General features: G+C 45.3%; 1 protein-coding gene across 5 annotated transcripts in view; it reads right to left on the bottom strand.

Annotated features, from left to right (window-relative positions):
* Positions 1-20,509, bottom strand: part of TRIO (trio Rho guanine nucleotide exchange factor) — a 366,651-nt gene that overhangs the window by 139,315 nt on the left and 206,827 nt on the right. For all 5 annotated transcript variants that reach the window (XM_034959746.4, XM_034959748.1, XM_063604169.1 and 2 more), the window contains exons 12-18: positions 11,416-11,585; positions 10,234-10,408; positions 5,840-6,035; positions 4,951-5,117; positions 2,786-2,905; positions 864-1,055; positions 241-390 (exon numbers count right to left, since the gene is read on the bottom strand). In XM_034959746.4, coding sequence (XP_034815637.1) covers positions 241-390; positions 864-1,055; positions 2,786-2,905; positions 4,951-5,117; positions 5,840-6,035; positions 10,234-10,408; positions 11,416-11,585 — 1,170 coding nt within the window. The remainder of the gene's footprint in view (positions 1-240; positions 391-863; positions 1,056-2,785; positions 2,906-4,950; positions 5,118-5,839; positions 6,036-10,233; positions 10,409-11,415; positions 11,586-20,509) is intronic.

Below are 20,509 nucleotides of genomic sequence, written 5' to 3'. Positions count from 1 at the left end.
TTCATACAGATTTTTAGCTATTTCCCTGTGAAAACTAGAAAGACAAGGCAATCGCACATGAAAAGGATTTTAAGGTTTTCTTTCTTCAGCTGACTTCTCACTGATGCGACACTGCCCGTTACATTCCACAGCAGGCAAGAGGTGTGGGGCAGGCTCCCTTGGGAAGTGATGACTGTGCCACGCGCGGCTGGCAGGCAGGAAGCCTCTGATGGGTGCACTGTCCCGCAGTGCTGCCCCTACCTTCAGGAATGCCTCCTTCTGCTCCAGGTGCTTGCTGATCATGGGCGTCACGTGGTCCGTCTCAGAGTTTGGGCCCAGCTTATCTGCCCCGCCACACCAGTCTTCTTCTCTCTTGTACTCCTGTTCCAGGCTCTCGAGGACGCTGCAGACCTGTGAGCAGGAAAAGTTTGAGGCTCAGACTTGGCATCTGCCGCTGCCGACTGGTATCCCTGGAAAGCCCTTTCAGTCGGGCTCTGGGGATGAAGATGCTGTCAGGAGGATCAAGACCATAAGAAGGAGCCATGGGCTCTACCTGGCTGGAGAACAACTACAGGGTCAAAAGCAGGCAGACTTTTCAGAGCGAGAACAAAACCAAAGCAAATATCCTGTCTCTCTCTAATGTGCTTCCGGTCCTATGTTTAAATGACAAGAGAGGTGTCTTCTCAGCTACTTTCTAGCTTATTACCTTTGACATCTAAGGTACACAGGAATAATTTTAACTCCAGAATGCCTTTTCCCTGCTTGACTGGCAACTGATTGTTTCAATAACGATGAACATGTTAACAATGATTGAGTTGTCCAATAAATTAAGCTCAAAATAAAGTATCAGTGGTGAGTTCAAGGAAGGGAACCTCTCCCCTGACCTGCTCTGAGGTTTTGTAGAAAGCGACAGAGGCGTTGACGAGCTTGAGGCGATCTTCCATCTTGAGCATGAGCTGCTGCCAGTGAGACGCCACCTTCTCGGCACAGTCCCGGATCATGTCCATGTCGTAGTGGTTGGCCTGTAGCATGGCTTCTGCCTTCTGCTGCACCTGCAGCGCGCTCTGATGTGTTTTCTAGAGACAGAGAACAAAAGGGAAGGCTTATTTGTCAGTGTCCCCACTGACTAGAAAGGAACCAGGATGGCTACAGTTACTCTGTTCTTCATGATTTTGTGGAAATACCTTCAGTTAATACTCACTAGGATGCTTCTAAAAGCACAGCAGACAGTTTAGCAAAAAAGGTTTTATGCCGAGAAACAACTAGATCTATGTTTACATTAGCTAATGAAGGATGAAATTCATCAGGACCTCCCAGAATGGGTCTCGGTTGTAGGGTTCTTAGTCTGAGAAATAGCAGGAAAGACCCTTAACAGCCAAAGAAGTGGTTGAAATGTTCCAAGTTTATTATTCCTGTTGATCCTTCTCATAATAGCTGCTGGAAGCAAACGAACAAGCAGAGAAAAGGTGGCCACAGTGAATGCTTTTTATTTTCACTTGCAACTTAAACTCTGGACTCCAGTGAAAAGTTTTCAAGAACTATTGATTTTAAAAAGGAAAGAAAAATCAAAAAGCTAAGAATGAAACAACTGTGTTCTCTGGAGGTCCATGCCATCTGATAAGTCTATGCAAATGGCATGGCAAATGCAGCAGGATTTTGCTCAGCTGTCTTCACTAGAAGAGCCAGGATGGGCTGAGAGGTAAGCTTCTCTCCAATGAGGCCGTAGAGCCAAGGGAGGGTGTGGTCAGGGAGAGCACAGGTCTCTAAGGACACAGATTTTTTTTAAACAATAGCAAAACCTCTCATTTCACCTGAAAAAGTACAAATGATCCCATAAAACACTATATACAATATATTCTAATCCTTTACCCAGACACAGTGATTTATTACCTGCAATTTAATTACTAGAAATCCCTTGGCACAGTATACAGATGCCCAGAGTTCGCACCTCAGGAAGAGGTGTTAATGCGTGTCCAATGGCACCAAACAGTTGACAATAAATTAATCCAGGGAATAAATTAGTGGCAACTTCTATAGCTTTCTTCTCTGGCTGACAACATGTATGTGAGCAGAACAGGAGATAACATTGCTGTAATCAAATGTTCTTTTTCCTTTGACATTACCTCACCACTACCAATCAGAACCATGACCCATGTGCCCTACCCATACCAAAAAATAAAAATAATTAGTCCACATGCTGACAGTGAATTGGATCAGGCCTGGAATTGGCCTGAGTCATTTTGCGACAGTTCTGGCATGGCAGTGACCCTTGTCAAGGTGAACAAGGCTGCTTTTAAGCAGGAATCTGAGGAGTTCTGCTGTCGGCATCGTTTACTGACTGATAGTGAATTCATGATATACACCTGGTCTTGCTGAGCTCTCTGCTTGGTTGAGGTTGGTAACATAGCAGAAATGTGCTTAAGAGACCAGCAAGATTAGAAAACCTCAGCTGAGACTGCAACGTGGGCTCTTTGGTTCTGAGCCATTCCAGATCAGAGAAAGTGCATCTTGCCAGGGCTCCTACAACAGGAGAACAACAGGAACCCCCTGGCCTCCGAGACCTTTGGGATCCTTGCAGCGAGGCTGCCTGGCTGGGATGCAGATCCTCACCTCACCGTGGCACCACACTGTTTCCCTTTCCTGCAATCAGCTGCAGACTTAGAAGCGTTGCCAATTTGGGTCCTCTGAGTCGTCTTTACCAAGCCAGCCCCATGTGGTTCCCATGGTCAGTGCCATGTTGGGGGATTCAGGATGTTTGTCCTGAGGAATGAAAGAGCCAACACACAGACAGGCCCAGCGCCCTTACCTCAATGGCATGCTGGAACTGCTCGTGCTCTCGCTGGAGCTGCTCTGCCTCTTGTAATGAGCTGGCTGTGATAAGTCCGGCATTTAACATGGACTCTCCGTTGCGGATCCAACCCAGCACCTGAAACATTACACAGGACAACTCCAAGCAGTGGACTTTCCAGAGAATCCTGTGGACCACCAGGTGTGAGATACAAGCGTGCAAGATAGTCCAGTTGCTCCTGGCAGGTACGAGGCACTGATGCCTTCGTCATCCTAAAATCCAGGCAACAGCCTGATGTTCTTCCATGGTACCTGACTGCAAGTGCTGCATCTTTTTAATTAGTTCTGTTATTTTTAGTAGCAAATGGGAAATGGAAAGGTGGAGGGTCCAGTGGATTGTTGATAATTAGTCCACAAGTCAAAACAGATTATGGGCCATATTTTAGAAAACCTACTGACACCAGGAATTCCCTGATAATCAAGAAAAGTATTTTTCATTCCTTTCCAGCATTTTTAGGACTGAAAAATTGGCAAATGCTTGAAAAGGGCGAACTAATTTATTTCACGAACTCTTTTTCCAACTTAACTGCAGTGTTGAATGGCATAATAACCAAGGTATGAATAACACTGTGCTACAATGATCAGGTTCAAACCATGAGCTTCTCAACTGCACACACACTCAGAGGAAGTAAATTCTGACAGTGGAAAGCATAGATTGTGGGAGGTCTTCTGGATAGTTAGGTGTGGCAGTGACCTCAAGTAACCTATATAATACCTATTGCCCTCTCGTTTACTTAGCACAGAAGTACTTTTATTGTCTAAGCCCTCTCCCAAAGTTGGGGCTTTACTTAGAAAAACTCCAACTAAGTAAAACCCCAACTTTGAGAGAGGGCTTAAACAATAAAACCACTTCTGTGTCTGGGGTTTTCTAAGTAAAACCCCAACTTTGGAAGAGGGCTTAAACAATAAAACCACTTCTCAGCTCCTATTACAGCTTGGCTACAGTAATGTACAAGTCTAGCCAATGAAAGCAAAGCAGGAGTCTCTGGGGAAGTTTGCGAAAATATTTCTTTTCTGATAGAGGGACTGCCTCTTTCTCATTATGCGTTCCCCTTCCTGATAATTTGGGATATGGAGGTGATGGCTGGAGTTACAACAGCCACTTGGCAACCAGAAGGGAAAGGCCAGCCATCACCAAGATCTCAGCCTAATGTATCATGGGACCACTAAATGCAGACCAGCAATCTTCTTCTACATCCTGACTTGTCACATGGGAAAAACACCTGTTCAAAGCCACTATTTTTCAGTCTCTGTTATAGGCAAAGGTGAATCCTAAGGGATACATTTATTTATTCCGTTATTTCTTAAATAAACTGTTTTGTGTTTTGGCAAGAAGGAGTGCTTTGTTAGCAGGTCACAACACTTATTTATATGTAAAAATACCCACACTACAGATGGCATGTGGGAGACTGAAAGGTGCTCTTTTCAACAGTTCTGACTGAAGAGTCTACCTGTTCTGATGTGAGTACCACCTACTTCTGCACCACCTCCTGCTCATGGTCCAGAGGCATCTTAAGTCCCCTCCAACCAAACTTACTTTCTGTTTGCTTTCTCTGCATCTTTCAGGGCACCATAAGCTTTTCTCTCCCTCCATCAAGCCAGTTAATAAAATGTCATATCCATGCACAGAATCCCACTGGCATTGAGCCAAAAGCAATCCCTTCCCCATGTCCCATTTTCACTTTGTCATGCCATCAGGATGTGGTATTACAGTATCCTGATAACAAAAGAAATGCCCCAGGCATCTGGAGTCTGAGAAACAATCCAGATCCTAACAGTACTGGGCAGAAAAAGTCATATAAGAAGCAATATGCTCAGGGTTTCAAGCAAGAGACAGACTATCAATACTGAAAGAAGCCAAGGGCTGTTACCTTTCAAGTGCTGCCTGTGCTGGGTGAACAGCCAGCCAGCTGTCCTGGCCACTGGCTCCCTTTTCACACATTAGGGATGGCTGTAATCGGGGGGCGGGGGTGTGTGTATGTGCGCATTATCTTACATATCAGGAAAGCTGTGTTCTGAGCAGGCACAATCCTTCCCAATGCTACAGGTCAGAATTTCCAGGAAGTCGATGAGATATCAAGCATCTGTAGCACAGCCTCCCCAAGCATCCAGTCGTTTGCTCACCTGTTTCACTTCTGCCTGCAGGTGGCGCAGCTGCACGCACTGCTCCAGGTGTTTCCGATGCTGCTCTGCGGCTAAATCCAATTCCTGCTGTTTTTCATGAAGAAACTCCAGCAGGTCCTGGACCCGAGTTGCCATGTCTACATCTCTATCACACAGCAGCTCCACGCCTGTGGACATTAAAGGGAGACCCTAGAATTCAGCTAGCACTTCAACCTTCTGTTCTCAAAGGGTGGATGGCACAAAATCTGCTTTTGTGAATGATCTGCCCAGCTGGCGGCCAAGCCATTATGCTGAAGGGCAAGTTCAAGGAGGGCAACGTGTGTCAAAGGATGTATAGGCAATCAATCCACATCCACATCCCATCCGTTTCTACTCCCACACTGATAACTAGGAAAGTGTGGCATTCTTTACAAATGAGCGAATTTCAGGGTTTTTTTTGTTGTTATCCTCATTACTTGCAGTTTCCTCTTTGGTAAGCATTTAATTTGTGTAAAATGAATAATGCAGTATGCAGGTTGTTGCTAAGTTTCTAATACATTTCTGAACCTATAGTGACATCTGCTGGTAAAACATAAACTAAAAAAATAAAGAATGTGAAAATGTTTTCCTGGGATTTATAGTTCATTTACAGAGATACAACATATCATTGTGTAGAATTAAAGTTCATGATACTTAAAATAGTATGTGAGAATATCATGGGTGAGTACTCTAACCATGTTAAATGTGACTGTATTACATAAAAATGCAAACGTTCTTTTAAAGAACAGGTATCTATAATACCTTTATCATAGGAACTAACAAAATTTGCAGTCATCCCACTGAAATAAGCCGAATTGCCATGACGACATGAAGAAATCACAACGGACACAGATGGAGTGAGCCCTCTTACCAGAGGCCTGGACCTCATTGACATACTGCAGAAGATCTTGCCCTTGGTGGATGACGTCAAAAGTCAAGTTGTTCATGGTCAAGGCTTTGTCTGCATGGTGCTGGAGGCGCTGCTCTGCAATCGTGAGATCTTCTGTGTCGAAGTCATTCATTTGCTGAGAAAGCTCATCATTCCAAGACTCGAGGTCTGAGATAATCTGAAAGAAGGTATTTAAGATCAAGACAAAAAATATATATATGCAGCCACTTCTCACTCTGTACCAAGTAAGGAAGGAAGAGATGTCTCTCTGCCAAAGGACAGAGATGTCAAACACTTAAGATGCATGAGTTTGGTGGTATACAAATCACACCTCAATAAAGCTGTTTAAACAAATTAAACATAAATAAATAAATGGACACAGAAGCCAGATGAAGGGGTTCCCAATGGCCAAAGATACCGAAAGAGAAGATAAATAATTTTTCTCTTTGGGTATCCAAAGAGAAAAATTACCAAAACTGTGTAAAATATATCGTATATACAAAAATCCAGTAATATTCCTAATGGTGTTCAAAAATAGTAAGAGAAGCTAAAAGTCAAAAAGAAAGAAAAGTATTTGGTCTCCACTAGAAGTAGACAGTAAATCGGCTGGGGGTGGTGGCTCACACCTATAATCCCAGCACTTTGGGAGGCCAAGGTGGGTGGATCACTTAAGGTCAGGAGTTCAAGAACAGCTTGGCCAACATGGCAAAACCCCATCTCTACCAAAAAATACAAAAATTAGCTGGGCGTGGTGGCATGCGCCTGTAGTCCCAGCTACTTGGGAGGCTGAGGTAGGAGGATCGCTTGAACCTGGGAGGCAGAGGTTGCAGTAAGCTGAGATGGCACCATTACACTCCAGCATGGGCAAGAGTGAGACCCTGTCTCAAAAAAAAAAAAAAAAGTAGATAGAAAACCTATCATTATCCTAAATATTGGTACTTAATTAAAAGATAAAAGAACATTTCATAATGAAGAATTCCTCTTTATAGATGAATCTAGGTATTAAATGCAGAAAGAATAATAAAATTGAAAATTGTTTTCACATTCTCATAAGCAATGATCATCAGCGCATAGTAAACTGTCGTGAGAAAAAGGCTGAGGGGATTTAACCACAGAAGGCTCAGCATAATGGTGCCTGAACCGGCCTCAGGGTCCCGAGGGAAGTGGGATTAGACAGGCCCAGCCTTCGCACGGGGAACTACGATGCACCACCTTGCAAAGACTCGTGCACAAAAACAGAACCAGAATCAGGTCTTTGCATCTAACTTCTAAGTTTAGAGGAAACGCCAGGGAAACTAAAAGTTACACAATCTAAAATAATACAAGTGACCAAACACTGAATGTGGGATCTGGTTCCTTTGACAACCAATCTAGTTATTTCAGCAAATGATGGCATGAAAAGAAGAGGAGGAGGAGGACAAAGGAGAGACAATTCTAGATTAAGAAACTGACCATTAAACACAAGAGCCAACCTCACGCGCCTCCTAATTGAGGCACCCACATCAATCTGAACACGCTGGGAGTCGATGACAATAAGAAATGACTGTCAAATTGGGGAGATGTTTAGTTGATTGAGGGGATGTAAGAAAATGGCCTCATCTTTTAGAAAAACCATTAGGAGTGAAAGAATAAACTGGCAATGATTTTCTCTAAAATACTATAGCACAGCCATAACCAAAGAAGCTTAACTAGTCTGGCAAAATCATGCTGAATTTGTGGGACAGGCACACGGTAGTTCCACTGTACTGTCCTCTGTGCTTCTGTATAGCTTTGAAGACATTCATTCATTCAGAGATGGAGTTCCACTCTTGTCACCCAGGCTGGAGTGCAATGGTGCAATCTCCCCTCATGGCAACCTTTGCCTCTGGGGTTCAAGCAATTCTCCTGTCTCAGTCTCCCAAGTAGCTGGGAGTACAGGTGCATGCCACCACACCTAATTTTTGTATTTTTAGTAGAGATGGGGTTTCATCATGTTGACCAGGCTGGTCTCGAACTCCTGACCTCAGGTGATCTGCCCACCTTGGCCTCCCAAAGTGCTAGGATTACAGGCATGAGCCACCATGTCTGGCCATAATAAGCTTTAAAAAGATTATAAAATCTAAAAAGCAGGAAAAGCTTCTTGCGAGAGATGATGACACCACCCACTTCAGTGGAGTGACATTTTCCGTGGATCCTATGCACGTTCTCCACAGGAGGACTGTCCACACTGGACCTCCATCCACTTCTGAGATGGAGACGCTACTCCAATTGAAACACAAGAGATATGAGGGACTTAAAATAAATTAACCGGGTAACAGATCAATTCTACCATCGACATAACTCCATACTCCTATGGGCCGTCAGATGTGGCATCTTCCTGGATAACAGAGGAAACCTGGCCAAAGCCTGAACTGCTCAGATTTTCATTTTTCAGGATTAAAGAGAACAGAGGTTCTCAGGCTGTGATCTTCTAACAGCTTCTGAACCATATCTGAAGCTGGCCGGAGACTGGGCTGCAGGTACAGCTTCCTCTGCTCAGGATGAGCTCTCCCAGGCTGTGGCACGCTGGCTCTAACTAGGGCACTTGTAATTTCGTGGCTTTGTTGGGGGAAAAATGTATGTTTTTGTTTCCTAATCTGGTTCAATGAAAGCGGAAGTACTTTCATATACTTACGATAAATACAATTTTTTAAATATTAAAAAATTTTTTCTCTTTATAGTATTAAGATAAATGAATCGATTTTTTTTTTCAAGTATCAAAATGTCCTGGAAGAAAAACTGCAACTAATGCTTCTGGTTGGTTTGTGTTTCCTAGTTGAAAATATTCAATATGCAGCTAAGTTTTACAAAAGCGAGTCCTTTGAAGTCAGAGAGGAAAGTGGGCGTGGCTGGCCTCCCGTTTATTCTGTGCTGCTACCTTGGGAAGGACACGGCAGGACCTCACGGGGCAGAGGCCGGCGTGCAGGTGCCTCTTCTCCACATGGCTCCATGTGGATCTCAATGTCAAGACTTTGAGCGCATCTGAGCAGGTTTCACCACGCCACGTGTTTAGGGTTTGACTCCTTTCTTGTTATTCACTAATGATGAGAATGAGCAGAGCCAAGAAGGTCTGTTGTTGTTAACGAAAACAGTGCCGGAGACTTAGACAAGTGGCCAAGCAAAGGCATCCAGGAGAGTCCTGCGCAGGGCTGGTCTGGCCCTTGCACCACAAACCAAAACCACTCCCCAGGGCAGGCCTATAGACAGGCCCAGGGGAAGCCACATGGCCCACTATGGGCAGAAGGTCCCTCCTGTACCGAGGTGACTGAGGGCAGGCTACGCACAGCCCCGCCATCCCCAGCCCGAGTGCCAAGGACTGCTGATGAATTCTAAGCCAGAGACAAGAAATAAATATTGAGAGGGTGTGCTCTACAGGTGTCCAACACAGAGGACCCACAGGGCAGCCCAGAGGTATGTGGAGGAGGCCTTCGGGCTGTCACAGCCACCAGCTGTAAGAAGCGGCCAGACTCCAGGAGAGCAGGCTCACCGCTGAGGGGAGCTTAGGCTCCTTTCGTCACGTTCCCAGGTAAATTCGCGCTCATGCGATTGGACTGACTTCTGCTCGCATGGTATCAAAAAAGAGAGCTCCTCCTAAGCACAGAACCCAGAACCACTCTCTTTTTGTTGAAGAAAGATAAAAGACACCTGTAAGTTCTTTCTCCTGTTCACATATAAGGTGCAAAAGTCCACGTTTAGGTAAGAATCATGGATAATCTAAGAACACCTCTTTGGGGGGGAAATTGTGTTTTTTGTTACCTAAAATGCTACGACCACAAGTCAGGATTATTCCCACTCTAGAAGAGAGAAGGGCAAGAGAGAGAAAGATGGAAAGAGAAAGGGAGGAAGCAAGGAAGAGAAAAGGTAGGAGAGAGAGAAGGTGGAGAGAGAGAGAAAAGGGGAGAGTGAGGACAGGAGGAGAGTGGGAAGGATGAGAAGACGACAGGGAGGAAGAGAGGAAGACTTGCTGCCTGAAGCTGATGCCTGTGCCTAAGCTGAGGACAAGGGAGTGCTGTGTGCAACCCAATCAAGGTTTAAACACCCCAAGGCCGAGAGAAAGCTGTGCTAGCTTCCTTCTGTTCCGCTCAGCGCTTGCTGTGCTCTGCTCCTGCCACGCGAGCTGCCCGCTCTATAGTTTCCAACATTAGGGTCCAGGGCTGAGCATACCCCAGCCTCCCAGGGATGATCCAGTTCCAGCCTCCAGGGACCCTCTCTCCCTCCCACACCCCCTCCTGGTGCAGAGGGTGGGGGTGTGGGTGAGGACACAGGACCTCAGCAGGGCAGAGACAAGAGGGCGCCGGTGCTGTGGAGGAAGCCAAGGGCTCCCACAGGCAGGCAGGCGCCAGCCGCGGGACACTCACGTCGATGGCGTCCCTCTCGAAGATGCGCAGCTGCAGGAAGAGCTCCAGCTTGATCTTGCGCTCCTGGAAGAGCTCCTCCATCTGCGACTGCGCCTCGTCCAGCTGCTGCAGCACCGTCTCGATGTGGTTGATGGAGCTGTTGTGGGGGGTCTTGTTACTGGAGATGGCGGAGTCCCTGCGAGAGCACACAGAGGAAAGGAACTGGATGAGAAAGTCACACATTGTTAGACACCAGATCCGGCCACGCAAATCTTCAGGGGAAGAAAGCTGGCAGGAAGCTGCACTGCTTGTCTCAGAAAATGGAACAGGCTGCTCTCCTGCAAAACAATATTAGGCTTCCTCCTCGGGGCAATCCTGCTGAATCTGAGGATACACTGAAGAATTTCTCTGGCATTTTCTGAAATCACTTGGTAAGAAGGCTAATAATTATAGAAAATTACTTTAGAGTTGTATTTTTAGCCACTTTTCTTCTTAAGTAAAAAATGGATGATACCTGGTTAGTATAAATGACAGAGTCATATTGGACACGAGAGGTTAACCTTTAATGCAATCAATTAAGCCTTTATTAAGTAACTGCTGCCTGCCTCTCTCAGCAAAGTGAACATCACGTAAAGTTATCAGTCAACGATTTGATAAATTTTCCTGAGTGATACAGTAGGGGGTTGAATGGTCCCCCTGACCCAATAAAAAAAATTTGCTTCCAGAGGAAACAAAACCAATCCTGGCTCTGCCTCCATATCCTGCTTTGAAGAGCACTTGGGGGTGGGCGTCCGCCCCATGCAGGCCTGACTGAATCTGGACGTTGGGAGGTGAACACTGCTGTGCTCTAGATCAGCCTGAGGGCACAATCCTCGGAAGCTCACATTAATCTGGTTTATAAAGAAGTGTCAATAATTACCAGTTGGATGTTAAGAGAAAATATTAAAATTAAATTATGTGGTTTATTAGTCGATGTTATAATAAAAACTATTATGAAGTTAAACTGTAAGGAGGGAGAGAAGGGAGGGGAAAGGAAAACAGAGAAGAGAGCCGTTTCTCTCTCCTTTGCCTTCACAGACACTACTAGCTCTGCACTCAGCTGGACAGAGAAGCAGAGCTGACCACTCACAAGAGTAAAAGGGGAAGGGGAGTCACAGGCAGGGTTTCAGAATCTGTTTGGACCAGGAGAGGGGTGAGGCCCACCTGAGCTGCTGGATGAGGTCCTCCCCTTCCTTGATCACGTTGACAGTCACCTGCAGGGTGGTCTGCTGCTGCTGGCCGAAGCGCTTGATGAGGTCCTGCACGGCCTCCACCGACTCGGCATACACGTCGTCCAGCAGCTCCTTCTGCAGCTCCTCCAGCCACGTCCACAGCTGGGGAAGGGGAGAGGCGCGTGAGGCCGGCCGGCCTGGCTGCACCACCAGGTGGGCCGCCCGGTGTCCAAGGGGCCCCAGTGGAGACGGTGTGTGACTTGCCCTGGGAGGGGACTGGTGACAGACCACTCCCGGAGGGAAGGAAGGAAGGACGGGAGGGAGGGGCATCCAGTCCCACTGCCAGCGGAACACATGCACAACAAAAGCGGCATGCCACCGCCGCAGGGAGGAAAATAAACAGGCGAATGGCAGGCAGCACTGTCACAAAAGAGAAAAAGGAAAGGGAAGGGAAGCTGCTCTTTCCCATTCTCCCGAGGCTCAATCCAGACTGCAGTGGAAATAAGAAAAGACCCTCAGTTCGCAGAAACATCTGCTGATATGTCTCGGGCTCTTACTTAGCAGGTGGACACTTGTATTTCAATTTTTCATTATTAAACCACCGATTTCCCCCGGAAGCACACAGAAGGAAGTGCACAATGTGATGAAAGGAATTCACCACCGAGCCTGGCCAGGGACCAGGGTGTGGAGCTAGGGAGGTGACGGCACTAGCCCAGGCCCCACAGTCAGGCTGCCAAAAGTTCGGGCCTTCGACGGAAAGAGTGTGCATGCTGAAAAGACGCAGACACCTCCACTGCCACCACCATAAAACAGGCTGCTGGAGACCTAGATGAGTAAAGACACCCTGGAATGAGAGTGGCAAGAACGACTTTGGGCCAGGTGGGAGCCGGGGAGCAGAGCCTACTTCCTGAAAGTCCATTAACTCCTGCAGATCTCTGGGGTACTATTCATGGAACTGAAAAAAACAATTAATTACATTAAATGGGCCCTGGTGGCTTGGCAGTGGTTTGTATGTAGAGAAAATGCTTTCAGCCTCCTCAGGGACTAAGAGTCAGCTCATGCATCTTCTGTATGTCTAGTGGGGACAGCCGGCTCAGCTGGCGAGATGGGGCAAGTCGGGACCTCCCGCTTGATACCCTGTGCAACGCCTGCTGCCTCAAGACTCATAAGTCAAAACCGCACTTGCAGAAAGAAATTGTGTGTGCATGTGGTCTTCTGTTTCCAAGCCAAGCTTTTTACAAAACGGCTTTACTGAGGACTAACTGACATACTATAAGCTGCACAAATGTAAAGTGTCCAATGTGAGTTCTGACATTTGTCTATACCCAGTTCACCGTGAGCCTCTCCCTCACCTCAAAGCTGGCTGATGCCCTCTGTCATGCTCCCTCCCTGGCACTCACCTGCTCTCAGCCAATGGAGATTACCTTGCATTTTCTAAAATAATTTCTAGAACTGGAATGGGACAGTATGTACTCTTTTTTTTTTCTGTCCAGCTTCTTTCATTCAGCATAATTACCCTGAGATTTATCCATACTACTGTGTGTATCAAGGGTTCATTCCTTTCCACTGTCGAATAGCCGTCCCTGCATGTGTGAAACCACAATTGATCCCTTCACCTGCTGGTGGGCATCTCGGTTATTTCCAGTTTGGAGCCACTACAAATAAAGCTGCTGTAAACATTTGGGCACAACCTCTGTATGAACTTATGATTTCCTTTCTTTTAGATAAATACCTAGGTGTAGAATGGCTGGATCATATGGCAGGTGTATGCTTAACTTAAGAAACGGCCAAGCTTTTCCAAAGTGGTGTATCATTTTTACCTTCCCACCAGCAGCGTATGAGAGTTTCAATTCCTCCACTTCCTCACCAATAACTGATGTGGTCAGTCTTTTTAACTTAAGCCATTCTAAATGAGTGGTATATCTCACTATGGTTTCAATTTCTAATTCCCTAATTACTAATGAAGGCAAATCCAAGCTAAGCTTTTAAGTGTTCTTTTGCTGTCAAACATATCTTCAAAAACACACTATTACCAGATGACTTTGTTTCTCTGAAATATGCATAGGGAAACTGACTTCCATTTTTAACATAGAAAATCTTAGTATCAATTCCATACTACAATTTGTTCACTGAGCAATATTTACATACATAAAATATACTTTTATTGTTATTTGCAGGTCAGTACACATTTAAAATATAGCAGGCCAATTTTAAAATAAGAAAAGTGCTGGCAAAGAAGTTATTTTTCAATCCTGTTACCCAGGGTCCTAAGAATTAATTTTACTGAAAATATTAAAAGTAAATAAAACATTTGTTAACTTTTCTCATATTATCTACCTATTTTTTGTGTCTAAGTTATCAAATTTCATACAGTTCAAGAATTTTAATCAATGGAGTTTTAGAGATAAGCTAGTTCAAAATTTTCATTTTATAGATTAAGGAAGAGAAGCCCCAGGTGATGAAGTACTATGCCCAAAAGCTGGTATCAGAAAGAATACTCAGCCACAGTTGGCATCAATATTGAATTCCACATGAAAATGCCACGCACCAATTCATCAAATTTGAACTGATGCTCTGTACCATCTATAAAGGGTTTATAATCAATAAGATGCTTTCTTGTTCTTTTGTTTTCCTCTAAATTCTCATGAACATGGCAGTTGCATTTATAAATAGGAAAGATCATAGCATGAAGGACTCTTCCAATTTGCACTAACATTTCCCATGAAAAACATTCCAAGTTGCCAAGTCACATGGCATAGTAGTAACAGTATTATAAGATTTAGAGTAAGGCGATCTGGATTTAGGAAATGCTTTACAAAGCATTAGCTGTGTGACCTAAGAGATCACTTAAATTTCTCAGAGACTCAGTTTGCTAAAACAGGGAACCTAGGAATATCAATGCCACCTAAAGGCGTCGCTACGAGGAGCAGATGAAAGAGGACACAGCAGAGGGCTTCACGTCAACAGCAACACTCTGGACAAAATTATTACCCTGGTTATAAGGATGGACTTAAATTAACTGAATAGGCAAGATTTGCTCTAACAAACCAAGTATGTGCCAACTTGGCTGCGCTGAGCTATAACTAACCATTTACCAGAACAAGGCTGTAATGTTTCATGGAAGAGTCAAAATATTTAATCAAAAACATCCATGACATTATCCAATCCATGGACATTTCTACTTAAGATGGTAACCTGCCTTCCACATGCAGGTGGTGGGGTGGGGTGGGCAACTGGCCACACACAGAGGGTGCCCACTCACTCCCAAAGCAAACCCTTTGAGTCGCACGGAGCCACTGCAGCCTCCCACCTTCCAATTCCTCTCCTCAGTTGGACACTGATGAAAAAGCGGTGCTGTGCAACTGCACTGATTCTGCTTACAAAGAAAATAAACCATTTATTTCACTCCTTTCTCTCAAAAATCTCAACTGTATCTTCTGCCTGAATACATTTGCTTCACTGAAGCTGCCCTCACCCTTGTCACTGTCCAATGGGACCTAGGAAATGGAGTATTCCCGGGTCCCCTGCCTGTGATAACTATAGTACTAATCAATGGACAAAAAATGGAGAACACTTAAGGAATCAACAGGGGACTCTGCATAGTTAGCTTATTATTCTGTGCCACTGCCAAGACGCTACCAACGGTGCTGCCTCTGCACTTTATGTTCAAACTTGGAGCAGAAGTGAATGATTTAAGCAAATGTACATCTGAAAAAGGTCCTCAGAAAACAGTTGACACTCTACAATCCTGCAGCCCATTGCTCTTCTCTCACTCCAATCAAATTGGAAGAAATGTAGCTGAAAATAAAGGTAAAGGAGCCAACTCTGACCCAAATATTGAACCTGCAACGCAGCAGGAGGGCGTCCGGGTCACTTGGTGACAAGCTGCCCTTCTGGGCACTGAGAAACCAGGTCCCCTGCTGGCAGGAGCCAATGGAGGCCTCTGGCTGTAGCCGCACTCCCCTTTAGCTAGGTTCTTATGCCACTAATAGAAATTAGTATCTCTTCTTTTAAATCTGTTGAGAAAACAAAAACGCTTTTTAAAAAAAAAGCCTACTAGAAAAACAGCAAAATCAGCAAAACAGAACAAAATTAATCAAGACAGCAGAAGAGAATCCACATACCCTGGACAGGACACACCTCGTAACAGGGCCCTGAAATACAGGTGTCCCAACCACCCTCCCAGCCCTGCTCAGACAGTAGGGGTCAGGCCCCCAGCACCGCTGGGCCCTCTCCCTGAAGCCCTGCCAGCCGAAGCTCGGGGATGTCTGGGCCCTGAACTGGGAGATCAGCAGCCTGTCCCCTGACTCACTGTGAGGCCTCACTCAAGGACCCAACTCGTGGTACAGGAAGTGGGGCAGGCTGGCCATTTGGGTGGGGACCTCTGCAAAATTCCTCTTCTCCAGCAAATACTACCAAAAATAACACTTAAGATACAAAACGATTTTACCAAGTCTCATTTTTATACTCTGGTGAAGAGAAGATGAAAAATGACTCGGAACTGGCTGGATGCACGATACATAGCTGTGCTTCTATGCAACTCCACTGCAACAGCCTAAGAGTTACTATTAGTGCTTCTTCCATAAACGATCATTCAAATCAAACACTTCTCATAGGAGGTAACAGACAATAATGACTAAGAGTGTAGGTTGCAAAGCCAGACTGCTTGCGTTCAAGCACTGACTTAACACTTCCTAGGGTGTAACTTTGACAAGTTACCTGGATCCAGCTCTGTTTTCTCATCTATAAAATGGGCATGGTAATAATGCCTGCCTCAAAAAGTTGCTTGGGGCTGGGTGTGGTGGCTCACACCTGTATTTCCCAGCACTCAGAGGTCGAGGCGGGCAGATCACCTGAGGTCAGGAGTTTGAGACCAGCCTGGCTAATATAGTGAAACCCTGTCTCTACTAAAAATACAAAAAAATAGCTGGGCGTAGTGGCACACACATGTAGTCCCAGCTACTTGGGAGGCTGAGGCAGGAGAATCACTTGAATTGGGAGGCAGAGGGTGCAGTGAACTGAGATCATGCCACTGCACTCCAGCCTGGGCGACTCAGTCTCAAAAAAAAAAAAAAAAAAGTTGCTTAGAAGTTTCAATGAGAAGACAATGCAGAGTGAAGAAATAAGTAAATGCTAGCCACTGTTACTGTTTTTGTTCTAAGAAAAACTCTTCTAATAATAAGAAAGATCACAGTTTTAAAATCTTCCTTCTCTAGATATTTTTCAAAACACATTTGGGTTCCTACCAATTGTTCAAAATATGTCACTTGGTCTAGTAAACTTAACATCATCCCACATTTAAATCTTTTTACTCCTAAAAATAGTACAGTATGAGGAAAACGTGCTAGAATTAGTCTGTTAGAGTCTATAGAAATCACTTCCTCTCAATTCTAGGGGAAGCGCCATGAATCTTTAGGGGTCAAACGTTTTCCCTTCCACCTGGTAGTTAAAAAAAAAAACCCAAAAACTAGCGTATTCCCCGCAACATGCTGGATATTTTACCGCACACTGGATGTGCTCATCCTCCCACTGGCCGGTGAAACCAGCGTGGGTACTGAGGAGACCGTGAAGGAACTGATCCTGGGATCATGACATTAAAAAAGGACCAAACTAAATGAGGCAGAAGGAGCAAGGCTACATTTTAACCATTTAAAATATTTGCCCCTTCGGAATTTTTCTGTCTGGTCCTACAGGAAATATTCTCATTCAATTTGGAGAAAAAAGTCTTAGATAAAGGTCACTTCTAATATCGACTGGGGATGAATGGGCGCACATCATAATGAAACATCACTCAAGGAAAGTCTGTTTTTAAGTTTTTAAAATGGTGTATATGATGCCTAAAATATCCCTGAATAAAGCAATGAGAAAAAACCTCTAGGATGCCTATAAAATTCTTACCATAAACTCCTAAGAGAAAAAATTGTACTTCTGGGCATGCTGCAAATTTATAATAAAAAGATAAATCTTTGCCCAGCAGCAAGAGAGTTGTGTCCTATGGAAGTTCACAGCAGTCTGGATTCTACTGAGAAACAGAAGCAGGTCTGGCAGCCACAGGGTTAGGCAAGGCTGCCCCCTGGAGGCCATCAGAGCTATTGCTGGCCATCTCTAGTGCTGAGAGGTGCCCAGGGGATCTGCAGGCCAGAGGGCTGGGTGGAAGAGGACCTGAACTCAGCCCACAAGTGGGCTGCAGGTGTGTACAGGGCCTGGCTCATGGACCAGGATCCACACAGAAGGATGACTAGGAAGGGACATGGAGTTCTGTGGTGAAAACCCGAGTGATTAAGATGTGGGAAGCCTCCCACAAGCCTCTATGGGCCCCACAGCTCTGCTGGAAGAAATCCCCTTGAAATGCTAGCTTTTGAGATGAAAAGGCCCCTCCTCACTACCTGGAAAGGGAGACCCCGCCACAGAGGATGCCTAGAGGACCTGGCTGGGGTGGTGGACCCTCGGAAAGGACCAAGCCTCCAGTTAAGTCGAAAGTAGGATCAGGGCCCTAAGCTGGGAATTGTTCCAGCTGCAACCTCTCTGTGCTCCCCAGTGGGGTACAAGCTGATGCAGTTTGAACCCAGGCTAAAATCGGTGTCCGTCTGGAGGTGGGGTATGGAAGGAGTGGCCCAACACATCTCCTGGGGTCCTTATCCTATGTGTGGCCTTGGGAAATTCTTGGAGCACTCTATCTTCAGTTTTCTCCTGTATGTAATGAAAGCATTTTACTACATGCATCTTCTCTAACTGGGAAGCCGGAGTGAGAATCCACGTGTGAAGTATTCAACTTCTATAAGCACTTGGTGAACAGAAGCTGTTGCCATTGGTATCTGTTTCCCTACTCTTGTTTTTGACAAAGACAATCATCTGGGTACTTGTGGGAATGGGCGAGCCATAGGGCCAGCAGGGGAAGTAGGAAAGCCACAGCTTCCCAGAGCTGCTGCAAGTCAGAAGCAGAAGTAGGAGTTTCAATGGCAACTTGCAGGTGGAATCTCAGAGGACAACCACTATGCACATAAAATGTGACACAGTTTCAGGTATAAAAACCAGGGATAAAAACGGAACTGCCTCATCCCCGTGCAGCATGTTCCTCTGTCTGAAATGACGAACTGTACTGTGGGTCCACATGCCTGCTGCCCTGATAAGAAAGAGTATGAGTTCGGGAAGCACCTTTTCATTCTTGGGTAGGTGGAGTAAAAGATCCCTTAATACAGGGGTCACCAGTGTGTGGGCTGCGGACCAGTACTGATCTGTGGCTTGTTAGGAGCTGGGCTGCACAGTGGGAGGTGAGCAGCAGGCAAGTGGGCATTAACACCTGAGTTCAGCCTCCTGTCAGATCAGCAGCGGCATTAGATTCTCACAGGACTGTGAACCCTACTGTGAATTGTGCATGCGAGGAATCCAGGTTGTGCACTCCTTATGGGATGAGAATCTAACTAACGCCTGATGATCTGAGGCAGATCAGTTTCACCCTAAAACCATCCCTGCCCCCACCAACACCGCTGGTCTGTGGAAAAATCGTCTTCCACAAAACCGGTCCCTGGGGACTGCCGCCTTAATATGATCAAAGAAAATTTATGAAGGATGTATGGGGTGGAGGTGGGGAGGAACAGAGGGCAAACCAAAGTTAGCATCATGAAGTAATTATCCATGCAAATGTATTACATGTAAGAAAGGAGGAAAAAGCAGAAGAAACACAGGGGCATATTCAGGGCAGCTATGCACGTTAAGATGGGACAGTGCGTGGACACTCCAGCACCAGAGGGTAGACGCCCTGCAGAGGTGCGAGACTGAGTACAGATAAGGCACAGGGGATGTGGCGATGACACCCAAGTAGGATAGAAGATGGATGTGACTAACCTGGGGCCAAAGCTCACAGACAGAACACCATGGACTTAAACTAACCAAACAGTATCAAGTCTAAAAGAAGAATTTGACTTTGGGATTTTTTTATTTTCCTTCCATTGCCCAACATCCCCGCAAGGTAAGACACTCTCTTCAACAAAAGTTATTACCCAGGGGTGTCAAGTTTGGGAAATGCTGCTCCCCCACCCTCAGGTCATTTGGAGAGCAGCCACAGTCTCTCACTGCGGTTGGCCAAAGCGTAATTCCTCTTCGACGTGGCAAGTCTTCAAATACCTGCAGATCGTGCCCATGTTCCCACAGCCTGCCTGCCTTTCCTTAGGGTGACATTTTATTTCTTGAACTCTGTGGGCAGAGCATGACCTGGAGCTCCTTTGACACAAGCTCACTCTCCTCCCAACACTCTCCCCTTTCAGAATATAGTATGCAGTCATAAAAAAGAAAGATTGTGTCCTCTGCAACAACATAGACAGAGCTGGAGGCCTTTATCCTTAGCAAACTAATGCATGAACAGAAAACCAACTACCCATGTTCTCACTTACAAGTGGGAGCTAAACAATAAGAATACATGGACACAAAGAGAGGAACAACAGACACTAGGACCTACTTGAAGGTGGAGGCTGGGAGGAGGAAAAGGATCAGAAAAAATTCCTATTGGGTACTATGCTTAGTACCTTGGTGAAGAAATAATCTGTACACCAACCCCCTGTGACATGAGTTTATCTATATAACAAGCCTGCACATGTACCCCTGAATCTAAAATAAAAGTTAAAAATAAACATTTTTTTAAAAGATGGATTTTGGTTTATATTAAATGGAGAAAGGTAAAAGTTCACCTCGTATGTTGAAAGCAAAAGATAGAAAACAGGATTGGCTTCTTCAAGGGCTCATCTTGTAGAACTGCCACTTGGAAACTTCCTGGTAATGTACTAAAGACAGCAGTCGCCACGACTGTCAATTCCTAAGGGAAGAGCACAGCTTAACCTTGGGCCCTGCGGCTTCAGTGGGATTCCAAAAGGTTTAATGAAATGACTCCTCTAAAATAGTCTGAAAGTAAAAGTCTTTAACACTTCAAAAAAAGAGCAAGGAAAGAGATATGGAATAATAGGGTAAAACACACACATGCTCACATGTGTGCACACACATGCAGGAAAAACACACATGCTCATGTGCGTGCACACACATATACACACAGGAAAAACATGCTCACATGTGTACACACATAAACACACAGGAAA

The sequence above is a fragment of the Pan paniscus genome, chromosome 4, assembly GCF_029289425.2.
Source record: "Pan paniscus chromosome 4, NHGRI_mPanPan1-v2.0_pri, whole genome shotgun sequence".
NCBI classification, from domain to species: domain Eukaryota; kingdom Metazoa; phylum Chordata; class Mammalia; order Primates; family Hominidae; genus Pan; species Pan paniscus.
Note: the sequence above shows the minus strand (reverse complement) of the source record. Positions and strands in the feature narration are given on the sequence as shown.